This window comes from Clarias gariepinus, chromosome 4 (genome assembly GCF_024256425.1).
Source record: "Clarias gariepinus isolate MV-2021 ecotype Netherlands chromosome 4, CGAR_prim_01v2, whole genome shotgun sequence".
NCBI classification, from domain to species: Eukaryota; Metazoa; Chordata; class Actinopteri; order Siluriformes; family Clariidae; genus Clarias; species Clarias gariepinus.
In genome coordinates, this window is record NC_071103.1 from 16,184,576 (window position 1) to 16,204,874 (window position 20,299).

The window sequence follows — 20,299 nt, forward strand, 5'->3', positions numbered from 1 at the left end:
TAGTAGAAGTAGTAGTATTCATAATAATATTAATAATAATAATAGTGTTAGCAATAAAAATTTATCTTCATTGGGAAGGTTTTTCGTGGGGTTAAGGTCTGTGCTCCATGCAGGCAACATACGTTCATCCACACCAACCTTTATAGACCTTGATTTGTGCAAATGGACATTCTTATGCTAGAACATGTTTGGGCTAAGCCCCTTCTCTCCAGTAAAGTGGAACTGTAATGCTACAGCATACAAAGACATTCCAGACTTTCCAGTGCTTCCAACTTTGTAGGACAGTTTAAGGAAGAACTACGACTGTGGTGGCTGGGTGGCCGCATACTTTTGGCCATATAGGTCATCCTAATATTTCTTTCCATATGTCTACAGTAGTTCGTAGTCAATTTGTTTTTGCGGGTTCTGAGCTAAACTCATCACTGATTGTGAGACTAGTTGGCTCGCTAGAGTTCTGGTTTTAAGTCACATACTGCCTCCTTGTGGGTAAATAGTAGAACTGCATTTAATTATTTTTGTGCATCTTACAGTCATTAAACAGGTAACCTATTTTAAAGAACAAACGCATGCCCAGTTATTGTAAAACAAAACTTGCAGCACTGCTGATGAAGGGCTTTTGCATAGGAATTTGCACATGGGTAATTTGTAAAGGAAATTCTCAATTTGTAGGATTTTTAACGTGCCACATTCTGTAGCCATATATTACAAATATGTATGTATAATGTATGTCTCTCTTTCACTAATATACACAGATAATTAATTTGCTGCAAATAAGTTATTTATTTGTTTGTTTGTTTATTTGTTTATTTTTAATGATGCGAGGAATGCTAGCCAGACCCTCTTTTTGCAGCTGATCATGACCAGCAGTGGATCCAGTGCCAATTCCAAGGATTAAAACAATTAGAAACTGTCAAAGAATTTAACAATATATTTAATCGAGCAAGTCAAGCTAGAGGACAACTCTCCAGTGGGTAAAGGTGGTCTAAGACTTTTAACCAGCTCAGCGTGTGTTTTGACAGCTGCTACATGATCAAACCAAGCTGGATTTTTCTAAACCCTAAACCAAAGCTCTTGAACAGAGTTGAGTGAGGCAGAGATTACATCCCATCCCTTTATCTTTGTCCCTTGCTTTGACAGCGTTACATAATTTAACGGAGTGAAATGTGATGCAAGTGCACAAATATATCCGCATGAGCAAGCGTGTATCAGTGTAAAAAAACAAACAAACTATGATCATCAACAGGTCCGGTAGTAGTGACGTCAGATCGGGTCTCTGGTGGCCCATCCCCCTCCTCCTCCTCGTGCAGCTGCTCCAGCTGTGCGTGTGTGTGTGTGCTCGCCCGCCGGTGTGCGTGCCTACGTGCCGCTTCCTTTCCGCTCGCCCTCGCGTTCAATGTTGCAACCACCATGACAGGCATCGCCGCTGCCTCCTTTTTCTCCAACTCGTGCCGTTTCGGAGGCTGCGGGCTGCATTTCGATACCCTGGCGGAGCTGATCGTCCACATCGAGGACAACCACATCGGTGAGTGCGAAGCCGTGTACATACACACGCACACACGCGTGCGCGCACGCACACACACACACACACAGCGAGGGAGCCGGGGAGCGCCAATCCGCAATGGCCGGATTCGGCCAGCTCGTTACTTCCTGCGTCCTCGCGCTGCTGTTGCTAGGTGTGGTAGCGATGATAGATACCAAGGGTTTTCTGTAGCTCTACTCGGCGGCATTTCAGCCTCTTGGCTCGAGTGCAGTTCTAATGCAAAGTCGGTGTGCGTAAGCAAAAGCTGTTCGCCGGAAACGACATGCAATGTTGTAACTTTTCCGCCCAGCGCTTGCTATCGGTGTGCTAGGCCCGGGCTTTACCAAACCGCAGCCGCACCTCAGACGCACAGGCAGCGATTAGCATTAGCTCACACCGTTATACAGTCGACCTGACTGAAAGATGCTTAAATTAACATCGCTGAGAAGTCACCTATATAACAAATTAGCTCAGTCGTATGTCCCGTTAGCTATGTTGCTAAGAGTTAACGGATTCTTCCGCGTCTCTGCTCGTTAGTTTACATTAGCCGCGTTTTGGGGGGTTACAGCAATAAACCTAGTAGACGAATTTTGTTTATTAGAAGCTACCTTTATATATTTATATCCGCATGAGCAAACGTGTATCATATATATATATATATATATATATATATATATATATATATATATATAAATATATACACCCATCTAATATTGAGTAGGTTCCCACCACTCCCTTTTGCCAACAAAACAGTAATGACCTGTGTGTGTGTTCTGATACCTTTCTACTGGAACCAGCATTAACCTTTTCCTCAGTTTGGGCTACAGTTGCGCTTCTATTAGATCAGACTACACGGCCAGCCATCACTCCCCATGTGCATCACTAAGCCCTGGCCACCCATGACCCTGTCGCCAGTTCACCAGTTTTCTTTCCTTGGATCACTTTTGGTATGTCCTGACCATTGCAGTCTGAGAACAAGTCACATACTTGTGACTTCCACAAGAACAGCAGTTTTGGAGTTGCTCTGACCCAGTTATCTCTCCAATACAATTTGGTCCTTCTCACAGTAGCTACATTTTCGATATCTGGTTACAGTGGCCGCTGGAAGTAGGTGGGATATATTAGAGGCATTTAGGATATGAGTGACTTTAAAAAAAGACCAAATTGGGATGGATGGAGGACTGGGTCAGAGCAACTCCAAAACTGCAGCTCTTGTGGGATGTTCCTGATCTGCAGTGGTCAGGAAATACTAAAAGTGATACAAGGAAGGAAACCCGGTGAATTGGCAACAGGGTCATGGATGGCCAAGTCTCACACATGGGAAGTGAATGCTGGCATGTGTAGTCCAATGCAATAGAAGAGCTATTGTAGCTCAGACTGATAAAAACAGTAATTGCTGGTCATGATAGAAAGGTGTCAGAACACACAGCGCACCACTGCTTGCTTATTTCTTTGTTTACTTATTAATTTATCATGAACATATCTCTGACTCTTCTTTAATTTACTCTCAACACAACAAGGGGCAGAGTCTCTAAATTTAGCAGAGCATTGATAAATACATTTAGAGACCCCTCTGTATGTCCAGGGAAAAATCGTAAATCATGTAAAACTTCACTCCCATGGTCGGAAATGTGTGCCTTCCCGATTTTTTTTGTTGTTGTATTGCTCCTGCATCCTTTCCTGTTTACCTCCTGCCATTGTTATTGTTGTGCAGGTGGTTAAGCAGCTGCAGTTTATTTTCCTGTTGGTTCTGCAACTCTGCTCGAGTTAATCACAGTCAGTCTCCTTGGTTTATACTTCACGATAGAGCCCAGGGCTGCTGACATTATCTGATTTAATAAACAGTGTCTGAAGTGGTCATCTCACGAGAAAACTACATCCAGACCGTACGTTTGTGTTAGTGAGAGAAGTTATAAACAATACTTTTTTAAAACTAATTCGATATACATGAATGAACAAGTATGTTATCCATGTTTATAAACATAATTAAATATAGCGTGACTGCTCAGTATGTCCTATTCACACACTGAGGAAAAAGAAAGAATTTTGTGTAGTAGAAGTCACCAGGTAACACCCACTGTGACAAACAGAGTAGGTTTGCATGTAAGAATACTAGACGTGTATGATCTTTCGAGTCAAAACAGGTCTTGTGATGAAATTTCCCTGCGCATGAAGGCGTAAACCTGATTAATATTTACAGAAGACTTCAAGCACAGTACGATGATGAGACTCATAGCCGCAGAAAACATTCAAATGGTGCCAAAGTTTTAAAGACGTTGTAAGTCTGTGAATGACGATCCTGACTGAGCCCACTGCAGTCATTCCTGTGAACATTCTGCGAGTGAAGCAGACAGTTTAAGCACTCCGGTGTACTGAGCAAACTTTCTGCTTTATTGTTATACATGCTCTAGTGAAGCACTGCGATAAGTGCAATTGTGTAGCAGAGGATTATATAGAGAAATAAAGTAGTTTATAACCATGATCTGTTATTCTGCACAATAAGTCCCAGTTTGACTTGAATGCCACAGAAATTCCTGATGAGGACCTGCCCTGATGTTAGTGAACACAGTCCGATTCTGGATCTAAAACCAGCATTGTTGTGTATCATTTAATTTTTGCTGGAAAAAAAATATTGTATTTGATGAAAAAAATTGTATTCCCTGAGCAAACTAGTGTCAAAGAGCTAGCGTAATCATTAGCTAACCTAATTTCAGCTTTTGAACTACATAGAGAACTAACCACTTAATTAATACTGAGGGCCATTTGAGGCTACAGTCCTTCATGAATTCTCTCGTGGACACAGATCATTCACGCACTGTAATCGCTCTTTCATTATGGTAATTATCCATGCTGAAACTGTGCTCTGTTGGTTTGATATGCGAGCTGAAGTGTCTGTCTTATCTCTCCTGCTGTAACCTGATTCCATCGGCTGCCTGTCTCCTGGAGAATTTGCCTGGTGGCAGTATGTGAAAGGATTTGCAATGAGAAACCCACCTGTGGGGAAACCTGCCCTTTTTTCTGGCTGATTGGCATGTCTTTCAGCCAATCAGAATAGACCTAGTGGGGCGCAGACAGCTGGATGTCGTCTACAGTTCTTTGTCTCAGTCATCCATCTTGGCTTCAGCCTGTAAGTCCGGCACACGGGAAACTTTAGTCTACAGTAGAATTACTTCCTGTGTCATTTCTTTGTGACATGGAAGATCTCAAGACTGCTAGAAAAACAACTATTTCCCTTTCTCGAATTATAGATAACTTCAACATGATTTACATTTTATGAATTTGCATGCAAATGCTTGTTTGTTTTAAGTGTAAGGACTTCAGAACATACAGTTTCAGCCATGCATTTTAAGACCATGAGTCATTTCCTGACACAGTGCCTTTTGAAGATGCTGTCCATCTGCTGTAATTCTTTAAACTGAGAGCCTGCAGTACAATATTAGTGATAAATAATGTAATAATGTAGTGATGTATTGCTTATTTAGCAGAACTCCCATGCGTCCTTGATGTTCATCAACGTTCTAATCGATGCTGTCTAGACTTGCACCGTTACTCATCACTGCCTCATATAATAACAAACAACAGCCATAACATAGCAGTGGTCATGCTGCTGCAGATTCTGTTGCACTGACCTGCTTTTAACCAACAGAGGGAGATACATGCTTGCGTATGTACCAGTACTGCTCGAAGCATGCACAAATTCATGTTTAAGGAAACATGTCTTTTCAAGCTTTAAATTTTAAACGTAGGTTTTGAAGCATAAAAATTGAGTACAGATGTAAACAGGGGTTTTGGATTCAAAATAAAACCTTGCAAAACACTCCTTTCTTTTTACATGAGCATATTTTTACTACCATACTAACTCAGCTTCTCTCTTATTGGGATTTTGGATTGATTATTTTCTTCAATTCTGACCTATGTGTACTACTATGAGGTCATGTTTGATAGAAATTACTAAGCACTCCTGTACGTCACTTTGAATAAAGATTTTTTTTATTTTGTAATTAAATGACATTATTATTATAGTTTTTTTTTCAAATAAATAAATATGAAAAAAAAATTATTATAGACTTTTTCTAATTAAAAAAAAATTAAACAACTGATTAGTGTATATACCAATTTAGTTTAAAAGGGGAAAAAACAGTTTGTCAGTGAGGTAACAGCAGATTGATTCTGGTTTGCATCATGTGCTTTACAAGCCTGCTATACATATTATACCTCCTTGTAGCCGGCTTATCAGTCTTATGAAAATCATAAAAGTAAAGACTACATTGGTAAATTTCCAGACGAGTAACCTTGTACAGTAAAAAGTTTTAAACCTTTGCAATGTCTTTATTTAACAACAGTGGTCACAGCTCAAGACCTAGCCAAGCTAGGATAGTAAAAAATGTTTAAATAGACATAGACAGGAAAATTTACCGTGGATGTATAAACCAAATCAAAACCAGAATGACTTTGTTAGTTTCGATACGAGTTTTCCCATGGGTTATTCAGACTGAACTGTGGAATTGTTTGCTTTTTCACTGCAGTGTAAAAATAACTGAGTGTTTGAATGTTCGTTATGCAGGTTTCAGTTAAAAACAGGTGCTTTTTTTAGGCTCATTTTAGTTCAAATCTAGACACAAAATAATAAGTAACTTATGATAAATGTGGTCCAGCCGCATATGCAGCCCAAGTGTAGTGAACAGTTTTTTAACCTCAGAGCTCTCAGATGTTTCTTTGTATTGGTCTGTGATTTGCATGTTACTGCATGTATATATATATATATATATATATATATATATATATATATATATATATATATATATATATATATATATATATAAAAACAGCAACATAATGCAAGACTGACCCATTTTCAGATGGAAACAAACTGGGGAAAAAACTGATGTATGTTCCTGGGTTTTGCATGAAAATAGAAAGGAGCAAGTGTTACCACAAAATCTCATATTCCCCAGCTTTCTCAGTAAAACCCAACTTTTTTTATTTTACTTATAAAACTGCACACATCTCTATCTAACACTTCTTTAATTAATTCAATCAAAGAGCTTTCACACCATGTATTGACTGCACCCTTTAGTGCCCTTTCTAGAAAGTTGTTTTCTTGTAGAAATGTTTTCTAAGGCATCTTTGCGTATGGCTTAAAAAAAAAAAAAAATTGTGTCCCCAAGACGTTTGCATACTGTAAGAAAAAATGCTGTTAGGTTTTACTGAGCATGCTGGATAATATGGGGGGAGGTGGGGGAGGGGGTCTGGTGGGGGTCTGGAGCCTATTCCAAAATACTTGGGGCATGAGGTGGGGTGCCAATCCCCTATGATAAACTGTATGTAAGATCCCACAATGCCCAGTCTCCAATGGACATTCATCTAGAATGAAATTAAGTTCACAGTTTTATTTAGTTCAATTGGTGTATTAGTGTGTTTCCAACCGTTTTTGACATTTATTTCTAATCTCTTTCCTAGTCTCTGAACAAACAAGCATATTTGAAGAATGTTGTTGTCCTGACCGATTTGGGTTCTGCCATGGAGGTTTCCACAAACTTTCAAGGTTTAAAAAGTAAAGGGCAGGTTATTTTGTTGTGCCTTCAAAACAAAGGCCAATATCCCATATTTGGAAAAGACAATACTGATCTGCTGTGTCTCTCTGCTTGCACCCATTACCTCCTCATGTCATTTCAGGTTTCAGCTCACCTATACGTTTTAATGCACATTGCCATATTCATTATAACAATACACAGCGCCTTGTTTCTCTTTGATGTGTTGAAAGCCTCTTGGGCCTCTCTCTTTGTTTCTCTCAACGTTCTTAGTCGCTTATTAGTTGCTTCTATGGGAAATGTGGCCTGTATGGATTGTAGGTGTGAGCTGAAAGTGTGATCAGACTTATTGGTCAGTAATGATGTAATTAGTGGTCTCTGGAGTTTCAAAAAAATCCTTGTAACTGTTCCTTTCTCCCTCCTCGCTCTCAGCGAAGTGCAAAATCTGGCACACTCTGCAAAGGGCGAGGAAACCTAATTACAGGGTGCGCTGGCAGATTCTGGCCTCTCTTCCTCCTCATCTGGGGACCTGCTGCTCAAACACATTCTCTGCTTTAATTAGTACCAGGCTAAAATAAAGGGCTAAGTTCCCTGTACATATCCTGCAGCGGCACTAGGTGGCGCTGTCGCACTCTCGTTGTCGTTTGTTTGTGTGTGTGTGTGTGTGTGTGTGTGTGTGTGTGTCTGTGATCCTTATGAGACCTTCTCACTGCTGCTGTTTTTGCCTTTCATTGATGTAAGTAGGGCAAAGGTGGCACAGAGGTGTAGGGGCTTAAAGCCGATAAATCAACAACATGTATGTCTGTCATTGTTTACTCGTTTTGTTGTTTTAGTAGAAAATAATGATCGTATGTACTGTGGAGCGTCACACTCCAGCAGGCAGCCAAGACACCTCAAAGAGTTTCACTGTTAAAAGTACAAAAAAAAAAATTTGTAATTATATTTTATTATTATTTTTTTCTTCTTATGATTATTATTATTATTATAGTTTCTTTGGTCAGGTTAAATCATAAAAGAAAGAAACAACTCTTGGATACATAATTTGTCTTTCACTTAATTAATTACCTAATTGCTTTGTCCTTGATGTAGAAGGTGGCCATTTCAGATAGACTCGACTCACCTGTACATTTTACTCCACTTCCTCATCTTTATTATATAACAGCACATGGTTCTGTATTTGTGTTTGACGTGTGGGACCTCTCCCTTGCTTTCTCAAGGTCCTTAGTTGTCCTTAGTTGTTTATCACTTGCTTTCAATGAATGAGAGTTGCACAAGAGTGACAACATTCGATGCTAATCTTAAATAGATAGTTAGATAAGGCCATGGATGAAGGACGTCCCATGACACAATTGCTCTTTTGTCTATATTGGCTGGTTTATGACTGGTTGAATCATTATAATTCACATCACAAAGTATTCAGAAACACCTGACACTGTAAAGAACAGATCCCTCAACACACTGTAGCTTTCGTCTGTAAGAACTCAAGTGACCTGCGGTTCTGACCTCAACCCCCTCTATCTTTAGGATGAGTTAAAATGCACACAGCACCAGATATCAGTGTCTGATTTTGTGTTGCACCACTTAGGAGCCCTAAACAACTATTCATACCCAACTGTTTGTGGTGGCCAGTTCATGTATGAAAATGATTCCTCATGCCCGTAAAACCACTCTTACACAATCCTGAAATATGCGTGTGTAATCAGGGAAGGAAAAAAGCATACATGTGATACCCTGGTCATTCCGTACATTAAGGTCTTCAGCATGTTATTGCCACCTGCTGAGTCTAGAGCTGACCAACTGTCCAAGCCCAGATCATAACACTACCTCCAGAGGCTTGTACAGTGGCCACTATGCATGATGGATGCATCATTAATGCGCTTCCCTTCTTCCCCTGACGCACCCATCGCTCTGGAATTGGGCCGATCTGAACTCATCAGACCACATCGGCTTTTACATTGCTTCAAAGTCGAATCATTATGCTCTCATAGCTTAAAGATTCATAGTTTCAAAGTTATTTCATAGTTTCTGATTAGTCTCACAAACAAGTGGTCTTCTTAAGGCCGCACAGATGTTTTGCCCCAATCTTGTGAGTTCTCATGCTTTGGTTTAATTTTTACTATTAAATCTAACTCTGGATTTCAACTGTCGGGTTTGGATTTTATCCAGTGTTTAATCGATCCCCATTTATGATGGGTTTAAATGATGCATTGGACAGTTTTTAACTCAATTCCAGTAATTTAAGGTCTTCTTAGTTGTTTTTTCTTTGCTTGACACATGACAGTAATTTAAACATTATAAAGCAGCAACCTTTCCTTGACCAGGTAGTGTTTTGTGTATTGAGTATGTGAATGTTCTCTTTAGCACTGATCTGAATTCAGACAATTTTGTTAAGCCTAGACCAGGTAAAACTGAGACTAATAATCTCTTGCCCTGTCCTAACTGCATCTTCGGTCATCTGGAACAATGAGACTTTTTTTTCAGCCTCTCTGAACTGGTGGCTCATTTAGAGGCACCTGGAATGCATCTCTGAAAGCTCAGCGGAAATAATAAATTTGAGGAGCAGTTAGTGGTCCTTCCTTAGCTGCACCTGGCTAAGCTAATTACCTCTACCCCATAGTACGCCTTTTTTCTCGACGCTCTTCCAGTTCCTTTGGGCTCCAGCAGGAGTGAGGGTGTCTGAGAATGAGCTCAGCACAGCACAGCACTGCTTCTCACTAATCACGGCTAACAGCAGGAAGGCCTTATATTACCTCTCCCGCTCGAGGTAGGCAGTTGTTCCTAATTTAGGTAAATGATTTTTATGAAAGCGCTACGAGGGAACTCGACGCTGATGTGTCCTGGTGACACGTTGCAGAAATGCCGTCTTGCAAGATGAATAAATATAGCGTTCGTGATCGTGCTCGGTGCGGGACGCTGCTCGTTTGGTGTTCCTGGTTTCCCGTCGCAGACCCTTGCTCCGACACCGGGGGCCTTCGCCGTAAACATGTCACCATGACGAGGGCCACACGAAGACATCCCACAGTGCACTGGGGGAAACCAAAGGAGAGGAGGAGGAGGAGGAGGGAGGACTCTGCGAGGCAGTCATGCCTGCACAGCGGAGAGTGTTTGTGCTGGCTGAGAGGTGGAGTGAGGAAAACAGGATGAGGTACATAAAGAGCCAATGAGGCGAACATGCCTGTGTTTATGGCTTGGTTCTAATGAATGTGTTCAGAGTGCTGCTTCAGCTCCTTACAGCTCACATGTTCGCGCTGTGATACCTAACCCTCTTCCCATAGCAGGATTGGTTCTGGTTTTATTATGAGGTGTAAGAAGAGGAGGAGGAGGAAAGAAGGGTTTCTGCTCTGTCTCACTCATTGCTTCCTGTGTCTCTGATGGGCTGTGGTACTTCTCTCCGTCTGTCCTTTTCATTCGTTCACTCCGCTTTACTGACCATAATAAGCATTTTACGTGAACTCTGACTTGGTCTAGGTGGACAAAGTGGGTGTGGGTGTGTGCGCGCATGTGTGTGGGTGAATGAGAGAGATAAAAAGGGGAAGAGACCACCACGGTGGACCACCTGCTTGTCTGCTGGACCACCTCTCTCCCTCTCCTGGGCTGGGATCTGGTAGGCTGCTGCGCCAGGTCCCTGATTGGTCTCCGGATGCCAGCATGTGATTTACAGAGTGTGTCGGGGGATTGATCTATGGCTAAATGTGTGGCTGTTTTGTGTGTGTGTGTGTGTGTGTGTGTGTGTGTGTGTGTGTGTGTGTGTGTGTGTGTGTCCGTCCCACCTTCTGTTCAGCTGCAAAAGAATGATGCTGATCTTAATGTGTCTGTGTGTGTGTGTGTGTGCAGGGCTGCAAAGTGTCAAATCTCTTACACGTTGCTTCCACACTAATGAAACACTTCAGTAAGAGTGCGGAGTGTCAAAGCGCTCAGTGTTCCAGTTCGAGTGACTCACAACACACAAGGCTACCTGGACCAGCACTCCAGTCAAGTATAGAGCCCTTATAGCTGGTGTCTAAACAGTGCTCTCTGCCCTTTGGCGCTGTGGCTCAGGCGAATACCAGGTGGTACTGTCTGCATGCCTGTGTAATTATGAGGTGCTGGTGAGTGCGTGATGCCACGCTGGCCGGATTCACACACACACATTGGCTTGCTCTCTCTGTCTTTCTCTTTCTCTCTCTCCCTCTTTCTCCACAGGGAACTTGTGTGGTTTCTAAAAAACTGAGACAAATATGGTTTGGTTTAAACAGAGAGAAAATGTGTTTACTCACAGCAGCAGGATAAAGAAAGGCATTAATGTACATTGCAGTGTGTGTGTGTGTGTGTCTGGATTTAGGCCATGATTAGCTGAAGTCCTTTTTGTGCCGTATTTGTGTGTTAATGGTGTCGGAGAATGCCTGCAGAGGTGGGCATCTGAAAACAATTACCCTGGCAGGGCAGTGAAACTTTGGGTTAAGTTAAACACAGAGTGGACATGAAGCTCTGGAACCTGTGGATTCTCTCGCAATAAAAGCTTCCCAAAAATGCAGGGCTGCATCATGCGCTTTTAGGGTTTTAAGCAGGCCACTTTCAGGGTGTTGTTTTTACACTTCTTTTACACTAGGGGGCAGCAGAACTTTACTATTATAATCCACTTGGTCCAGACTCTAGAACACCAGGAGCAAAAGCTGTTTTCTGGATCCCGGTTCAGGGGCAGTGTAGTGTCCTCTGAGTGTGAGGTTCAGCCAGATGGACCGATCACATTCCTAGCCGTATCTTGCATCCTTGACCAGTGAGCTGCATCCCTGGATCGGCTTCTGAACGCAGAGTGTGTTGTTGCAGATCAGATCGGTGCAGTTGGCCAGATGTGTAGACTGCACCAAGTGTTTCTAATGTGGTCTGATGTGTACATAAGTTTGTGTGTGTGTGTGATTTCAGTGAAGTCAACATGAAACTGAAAATGCATGGAAAGACCAACTCCACTTTCCGCATTTACTTAGGACCTCTGACTAATTCTGCTGCTCATTTACTTTTAATGACAGAAACTTTATTAACAGAGTTAATTGCCATCTGGGAGCGATCGAGGGGTCGGTGAGTGGCAGGAATCTCAGAAGCGCTGGGTGAGACTATGAAATGAGTAATAGATTGAGTTTATATACGCTTTGGGGATAGTCTATGCTCAAAATGAGTGCCTTCATGGAAAAAGTTGTTACTACGTAATTAGCTCCTCACGCAACATTTGCACCGAGCCCCGTTACTTATTCCGTTTACAACCCGGGTACGTTTTCCTCAGGAAACCTGCAAACACACGCCGCCGCTCTGACAGGTGTTGGAAAACGTTAAGTGTTTTTCAGAGCGCGCCGTTCTCACGGCGGTTTTATGATTTCTGCCAGTCCATGACCATCTTCTCTTTTTCTCAACTCCTTTGTTCTCCTTTTTCTGTCTCAGATACGGATCCTCGCGTGCTTGAGAAACAGGAGTTGCAGCAGCCCACATATGTCGCTCTCAGCTACATAAACAGGTGACACACATGCCCACACACACACACACACACACACACAGGATTGCAAATAGTATGTGGTGTGTAAACTCATTTGGTCCTTAGTATTAACAGTTTGCTAAATTTAAATCCATAAAAAAACAACCATAAAATCACTAAGAAGGATTTTTTTTTTTTAATGCATTCAGTTTTTATTTTTTTTAAATAATATTAATCGGACTGGTTCTTTAAACATATTTATTTTTTCTTCCTTTCAAATCAGTGCTAAATGCATTTAAACCTCGAATGCGATCATCTAGCCTTTTCATGTTTTTTCGTTCTCCAGGCTTCAGCATTGCTGTGTATGGTAATGTTTTAGGTTGCCTTGAATGGCTCCAGTCCCTTTATGGCTCTATTAGAAACTTCAAACCGGCATCTGAGCCTCCATATGCTCCTCATACTGACAAGGCTTGTGTTCTGACATTCTGTGTATTGCGCGGTTTCAAAGTGGATCCTCCATGCTGAGAGAGCGCATCGGGTCTCATATGCCGTTTCACTACTAGTAGAAAAAGGAGTCTCCACTTGATGTGGTTTCCAACTGTAGTCTGTTAATTCCACACCAGATTTAACAATGTTTGTGTGAACGTTTTATTTTTGTGACATGCATTTATAAAAGCGTTTACGGCGTTGCAAAACTGCCAGGGCCCGATTGTTTGATAATGAAAGCGTCTGTAGCGGATCAGCTGACTTGGAAGCGATCACATATGCCTCATTTAGTCTTTGATGAGGATTTCTGATCATCTTTGTTATTACGACATTCTTTGCTCCCTAGGTTCATGACAGATGCGGCGAGGAGAGAGCACGAGACTCTGAAGAAGAAAGTTCAGCCGAAGCTTTCTCTCTCTCTGACAGGCAGCCTGTCACGTAACAGCGTGTCCACTCCGCCCCGACACACCAGCGGCAACCTCACTCCACCTGTGACGCCCCCTATTACACCTTCATCATCGTTTAGGAGCAGCACTCCCACAGGTACTTAATGTACAATCACGCACACACACGCACACACACACACAGAGCCTCATTCCTGTCATTGTTTTTTTGGACTAGAACTGCCTGTTACCATCTTACTCACAACACCATACTTTTGGTAATCCATAGCAGTAATTAAACAACATGTTTAGCATGCTTTTAAAATTCTCAAAAATGCTACAGTGTCACATGTCTTGACTGAGGATGGGCACAAATGCTCCTGCAACTAATAGTAAAGCTTCCCCAGTGCTATTATTGTAAATGATCACAGTTACATTAAGGAACATTCACATCTGTGTGTTTGTATGTATATATTTGTTCATTATTATTTAACAATTACACATACACTGTATGGGGCCTGAAACTGACTACAGTCTACACAGAGATATATACTCATGGACAAAAGAAATGTTGCACATATACATTTTTAAAATAAAGAAATAAAAAATAAAAAAGTTCGATTTGAAACAATTATCTTGTATTTATTTAGCACCGGAAATTCTACATTCAGATGATGTTAAAAATCAGGAAGGGTCAACATCATCCTCATTGTACGTTCAGCTGCAGCCAAAAATGGTTGAATAGTCCAACTACTTATTATGTGTAACCATTAAATACTAAAATTTCTTAAATGAAGGCATCAAATTAGTCTGTCTTATCTCGGGCCTCCAGACCTACGGCAATCAGCAGTGGAGCCATCTGTTCAGAATCTGTTCCACAGCCTGGGAATGCTATCCTGGAAACTCCAAACCCTTGCACCAAGATGTTTAAATGACACAACATTTTCCTTACTTTTGATACCAAGACATAATCACATGAGAAGTTTTGTGCAAGTGCATGGCAACCCTTCAGAAAATAGTTTATGCAGAATACAATAACGCTCTGCTGAGCATGGCAGCAATTTCTACCTGACCTGTGCTCTTAATATAAAAAAGCTAACTATAGTTAAGAGCACAGGTCAGGTAAAATTACTGTGTTGCTCAGTAGAGCATTATTATATTATATATTGGCCCTCCAGGAAAATAAATTATTAATAATAATAATAACAAATATTATTATATTATATTAAAATTTTAATATAATAAAATATTATATATATTTATTTATTTAATTATTTATTTCTGGAGGGCCAATATGTATAATATATATAATAAAATAACGCTCTACAGGAAAAAAAAAATATATATATAAATTGCAACATTTCCTTTATCCATGAGCATATATTTTCTCTGTACATATCAGACTGCTGCAAAATTAATATACGTTAGAAAACTAATATATACCTATTATAGAAAGAAATACTAAAGATGCTACACACATAAAAATAAAATGTTTTCAAGCGTGGCCTTGAACTAGGAGAAAAATGGCTTAAATTACATGAATGCAGCAGTTTATAGCATTTGGTAGTTACTAAAGATGAATTGACTGTGTGTTGATGCTTGTTTATGACACAGCTACTATGGATAACAGAATGTCTTTTTTTATTCTCATACTGATGCATTACTGTGTGTGTGTGTGTGTAATACAACACACACTGGATAATAATCAGTTACCAGGTGATGTGATGTGATGTGGCCTACTGCAAATAATGTTTTCATTCTTTAGAAATGTAACCATTACAGCTTTTTTTTATTTACTATAAAATGAAATATTTTGACTAGTTACATTTAACGCTAGGGCGAACACAAAAACAAGTTCCTGTTATCACTTACGATATAGCAGCTATAAACAGTCACAACAAGACTCGGTTGTCATGTTACCAGGAAAGTGCAAAGTCCTCCTTTCCTGAAGATTTTATTGTTGCCAAAATAAATAAACACACGTTTTTACAGAAGACTTCATTGTCGTCAAAGATTATAAATGTTCCTTTTTTTAATGTTAGAACAAGCACATTAATAGAACCCTGTAGAGCCGTGCTGTTAATTAAATAATTAATCAGAATTTTCTGCTTAGTTGGTTATTCCTGTGGTTTAAATATTAATTATTTGAAACAGTTACATTTAACTCTCTATTTACAGACAGACATGAGGGGCTGGACATCATGCATGTGCTCAGGCTGTTGTTGAAGCCTCTGCTCTCTACAGCTGAACTGTTGTAAAATCATTGTGTGTTTACAACAAAAAAAAGTGGAAGTGCAATTTAATTATCATATTATCGTGTCCATCTCTTTTCTTTAATGATGTTCTGATTAAATAATTAATAAATAAATATAATGGGGTGGTATGATGCAATGTAACATGAAGCAAGAGAAATGTATTCGAAAATAAGACAATTAATTAAAACATTCTAACTTATCAGATATCAGAATATACCAGTGCTGGTTTATAAACACCTATGGCTTTGTATAGTCTGCCGCAGCATTTCCTGATTTCAGCAACCCCAGCTGTATTTTCCCATGATCCTTATTAGTGGGATATTTCTTCTCTTCCTCTGCAATTAAAAACTCAGGGCCTTTGTTTGTTTGTTTGTTTGTTTGGGAATACTGGTTGCTAGCATGATACTTTTCCTGCGCATTAACCCATAACCCCTGACAACATGTTCACATTCTTTTCCATAAAAGTACAAGGGCAGCGTGTCAGCGCTATTGTAACAGCGAAGCAAAGGTCTGTGGGAAATTCACACGACCTGTTTATTTTATTTCCTTAATGTTTTTTTGCGTAGCTACCCAAAAACGCATGAAAAAACTTATTTTGGCTGTGTGCATCCTACAGGTAGTGAGTACGACGAGGAGGAAGCAGACTACGAGGAGTCCGACAGCGATGAGTCTTGGACCACCGAAAGTGCCATTAGCTCCGAGTCCATCCTCAGCTCCATGTGCATGAACGGAGGTGATGAGAAACCTTTCGCCTGCCCCGTGCCTGGCTGCAAAAAGAGATACAAGGTAAGGAACGGAACGGGGGTGGATCTGCTTTAAACTGTCTACAGCAGTGGGATCAGGGTGTGTACGCGGTTCTGAGCCAGGGTCATGATAATCAGCAGGTCATACAATAGACAATAGAGCAAATCTGTCTGTGTCGGAGCACTCCCGGAAAACAATAAGGCTTCAGACTGCGAGACACTAGCTATTGACAGAGTACACTCAAGACTAATGAAAGCTCTCAGGAACGCACTCCTGTGAGAGCAGACTCCTACGGCCATACAGTCCACTTCAAGGCTTCCACAGGTTTTATGGGATTTTCCGCTGGCATCTGGCGCATGCTCTTGTGATGAATTATGTACAGCTTGAGAGAGCCGCGTTCATTAAGAGGCACAGGAAGTGGCTGGTGACAGGCACGAAGGAGATTTTCCATGTTCGTGCCATTTTTCCGTGGCGTTGGATGTGGATTTGATTTGGGCTGGAGTGCTTCTCCGTGTACCTGCTCTTGACACCAGATGAGGGTCATGTTACCATAGCACACTGAGACCAGACCTGCTTAAAGTTACTTCTTCTCCAGTCCCGAGTTGAGTCATCAAGTGAGCTTTTTTTAGTTTTTTTTTTTTTTAATCGAATTATTGTAAAGGATATATGAGAGAGAAGCATATCAACATAATTACCTATCCCATTATACTGAAATTTCAGCCTCATAGCACATTGTATTACCACAAAACAATCCCTACTGGACCTGATATCACCCTAACGAGTCTGGTTCCTCTCAAGGTTTCTTCATAGCGTCATCTCAAGTCATCCCTGGCTTTCTCATCACAGACAAACTCATAATAATAATTTCCATATACTGTATTTACTCACATCTTTCTTTTCTTTTTTTTGGATTCTGTAATGCTTCTTCATGACAATAATTATTTATTCATTATTATTGACAAAATCGATATACACATTTTTATTTTATTTTATAGAGGAATTAGACTGAAATTAGGTAAAATACTGTTTTCCTATTTATTAATCTTTTTTTTATTATTATAAAAGAGGAAAGACAAGCTGTCCCAATTGTGTCCAAAGTATAAGTTCTATTATAGTAAATATTATATTGTAATATTGTTATATTGTAAATGAGACCTTGGATGAGATCAGCACAAGACAGCTGAATGATTACAGCAGCAATAAGAATAAAATGTAACTGGGATGCTTTAAATCATGTTTTCGTGTCACTTCAGAAAGACTTGACTTTTAAATTCACCAAGATTTAGCTTTTACAGTAGATAGTAGCATTTTGTGTTTATAACCAAAGAAAAGTCCTAACCCTAATACTACCAGAAGAAAACCAAGTGCTGAAATATCCCTGCACACTTCAGTCATATACATCATCCTTATTATGGAGAACCTGGTATTATTAAATCCTGAGTATTTTTGCCTTGTCGTTTGCAGAACGTGAACGGTATCAAGTACCATGCCAAGAACGGCCACCGCACTCAAATCCGTGTGCGCAAGCCGTTTAAATGCCGCTGTGGGAAAAGCTACAAGAGCTCACAGGGTTTGCGCCACCACACCATCAACTTCCACCCGCCCGTCTCGGCTGACATCCTCCGTAAGATCCAGCAGTAGAGCGGGCCTCTGTGCCAATCCCGACCCTTCACACACACTCACACACACAGACACACACAAAACACATGTTCCATGGTTTAGAAGCTGTTGCTGCATTTGATACCTTTCTCACTTTGTTACTCTTTACTCCTCCTTGTCCTCCACGAGGAAGATTCTGTCCCCTTCATTCCACCTCTCCATGAGGAAACTTGTACGCCTTCATTTAACTCTTCCATTGGGAAGACTCTTTCTATCTCACCATCTTTTCATACCTCATTTAGGAGGTTCTCTGTATCCCGGTTTTCATTCCATCTCTTTGTAAAGAGTAAAACCCTTTTACCCTTTTAATTCAAGGAGCTCCTATGTTCCCTTTACACTACTCTTTGAATTGCATGCTTTTTTTTTTTTCTTTTTTTGTATCCTGTTATCTGTTCTGTGTCTATTTGAGATGATGTATCATAGTAGAGTTTGCAGTTTTGTACTTTTGCACATTCAAATATTTTTCTTTTTCTGTCTTGTATTACTATTGATATAAGGTGCTTATTGTAAAAATTGTTGGGACATGTTGAGACAAGAAAAGGCTTGGCGTCGCTGTCGGGTAAGTTCCCAGCATTTGCTGTCGCCACTTGGGGCAGTGTGTGATGCAAGTCAAAGCCACACCATCAGAGTTCAACCAGCATGTCTTTTTTGGCTTCTGACAAGAGAAAAGGGCAAACAAACAAACAAAAAAAACAGCAGGGCAGAACATTTCTGACTGTTTGTGCTACCCAATAAGAATATAACCAACTTTTTTAGTTGTAGGTTATAATAAATGCATATAGGCTTTCATAATCAGATATTAAATATATCCGTTTATTTCCATCTTTTTTGTTTTTTTTGCATTTGCAGTAAAAAAAAAAAATTCCAGGAAAAACATTAAATTTGGGAGTTTAACCTTTAAAACTTAAGTAAGTTTAATCCTGTATATTTCATTCCTTTGGGGGGGTCGTCGTGTTTTACACCTATTTAACAATCTCAGGTGACAGATTGCCAGCATTTCAGACACATTATATTGCCCATGTGGTCTAATGGTATTTTTTGTATACAGTTGTTACACAGGTCCCAGGCCAGCTGTGGCTGGTGTGTTCTAGAACCTCTGGAGCATTCTAGAACTCCACAGTTAAATCAATTGCCTGTTAAAGGACCTAAAGCACTTTGTAGCACCTAGTTGCCAACCTTGTTAGGAAGTTTCCATTGCCAACACGTCAGGGGCTGCAGAGTCCTACCTACCTACCTACCTACCTACCTACCTGCGAGTCACTGAGTCAATTCTACACACTTCTTTGGGTTTAGAGTACATGTACTCCTCTTCCTTTTTTTCCGGTCTAGGGGATTTATTTTATTATCTTTCATCAAAGCCCCAAAGTGTGTGTTAGTTTAAAATGATAACTGATTGCCTTGAACTCTTATGGACCATAATAATTTCATAGCTTTGGTGTAAGAAGTCGATCCAGATTGTGATGTTGTCTTTTGACCCTGGCTGGCATTACCCGAGCTGCCGTTCAGATGGACAGATGAAAGTTCCCAATATTAAAACTACAGTGGAGCAGTTGCCCATCACCGTCTTCGGTGTCAACAGTGTTTTACCTAATGTGGCAGTGGGATAAAACTCAGGGATGTCCTGTCCCAGAGTTATAACTTCATTTTTTCTGCCTTTTCTGCTTAAGTACAAGTCAGACAGGAGCAGACTTCAGATTACCAGCAGTAATCTTGCAAGCTCTTTTGCATTAAATAGAATAGTTAGAATAGTAAAAGATGTTTTAAAATGTTCTATCCTATAATTAGTCACCCTTCTCTAGGCAGTTTGAGAAGAAAACCAAGAAGAGATAGCAGAGAAAGCCCTGATCAAGGGCCAAGCTGCCAATCACCCACGATCATGACATTCTTACTGCATGGAAGTCGATGTAATGGAGTTTTCTGTTTAAATGAACATTGTGACAGTATTATACTGCCAGTCTAGAGGGAAGTATTGGACATGTTGTGCATAGTTTATGTATTATGTATCTGTGTAAGTGCATTAAATTATATATTTTCATACATTTCTTTTGGGGAGGGGGGGATCCTACGTAATGTAACGTAATGCCATCAACACCAGGGGTTGTTTGTAAACTGGTGTCTTTCTTCAACAAAAAGAAAAAAGCAAAACTGACAAAAAAAGCTGCTTCATAAATGTAAACCTGGTCACAAGTTAAATATTAAATGGCCTCTGATGTGTTTCGAATAACTTTGTGTGTGGAATGTTTTTATTCTTTTTATATCCATGTCATTTTTGTGTTTTT

At 40.3% G+C, this 20,299-nt stretch overlaps 1 protein-coding gene across 1 annotated transcript; it reads left to right on the forward strand.

Moving 5' to 3' along the window:
• The first annotated feature begins 1,290 nt into the window (after positions 1-1,290).
• Positions 1,291-20,244, forward strand: jazf1b (JAZF zinc finger 1b). The gene is made up of 5 exons (XM_053495322.1): positions 1,291-1,522; positions 12,463-12,535; positions 13,326-13,522; positions 16,234-16,403; positions 17,826-20,244. Exons 1-5 carry the CDS (start codon positions 1,408-1,410, stop codon positions 18,000-18,002), a joined length of 732 nt encoding a protein of 243 aa, XP_053351297.1. The 5' UTR covers positions 1,291-1,407; the 3' UTR covers positions 18,003-20,244.
• The last annotated feature ends 55 nt before the right edge of the window (positions 20,245-20,299 follow it).

Coding starts and splice junctions, on each gene's coding strand:
- jazf1b (XM_053495322.1), top strand. CDS start 1,408: ATGACAGGCATCGCCGCTGCCTCCTTTTTCTCCAACTCGTGCCGTTTC. Junction 1,523..12,462: donor CATCGAGGACAACCACATCG/GTGAGTGCGAAG, acceptor TTTCTGTCTCAG/ATACGGATCCTCGCGTGCTT. Junction 13,523..16,233: donor TAGGAGCAGCACTCCCACAG/GTACTTAATGTA, acceptor TGCATCCTACAG/GTAGTGAGTACGACGAGGAG.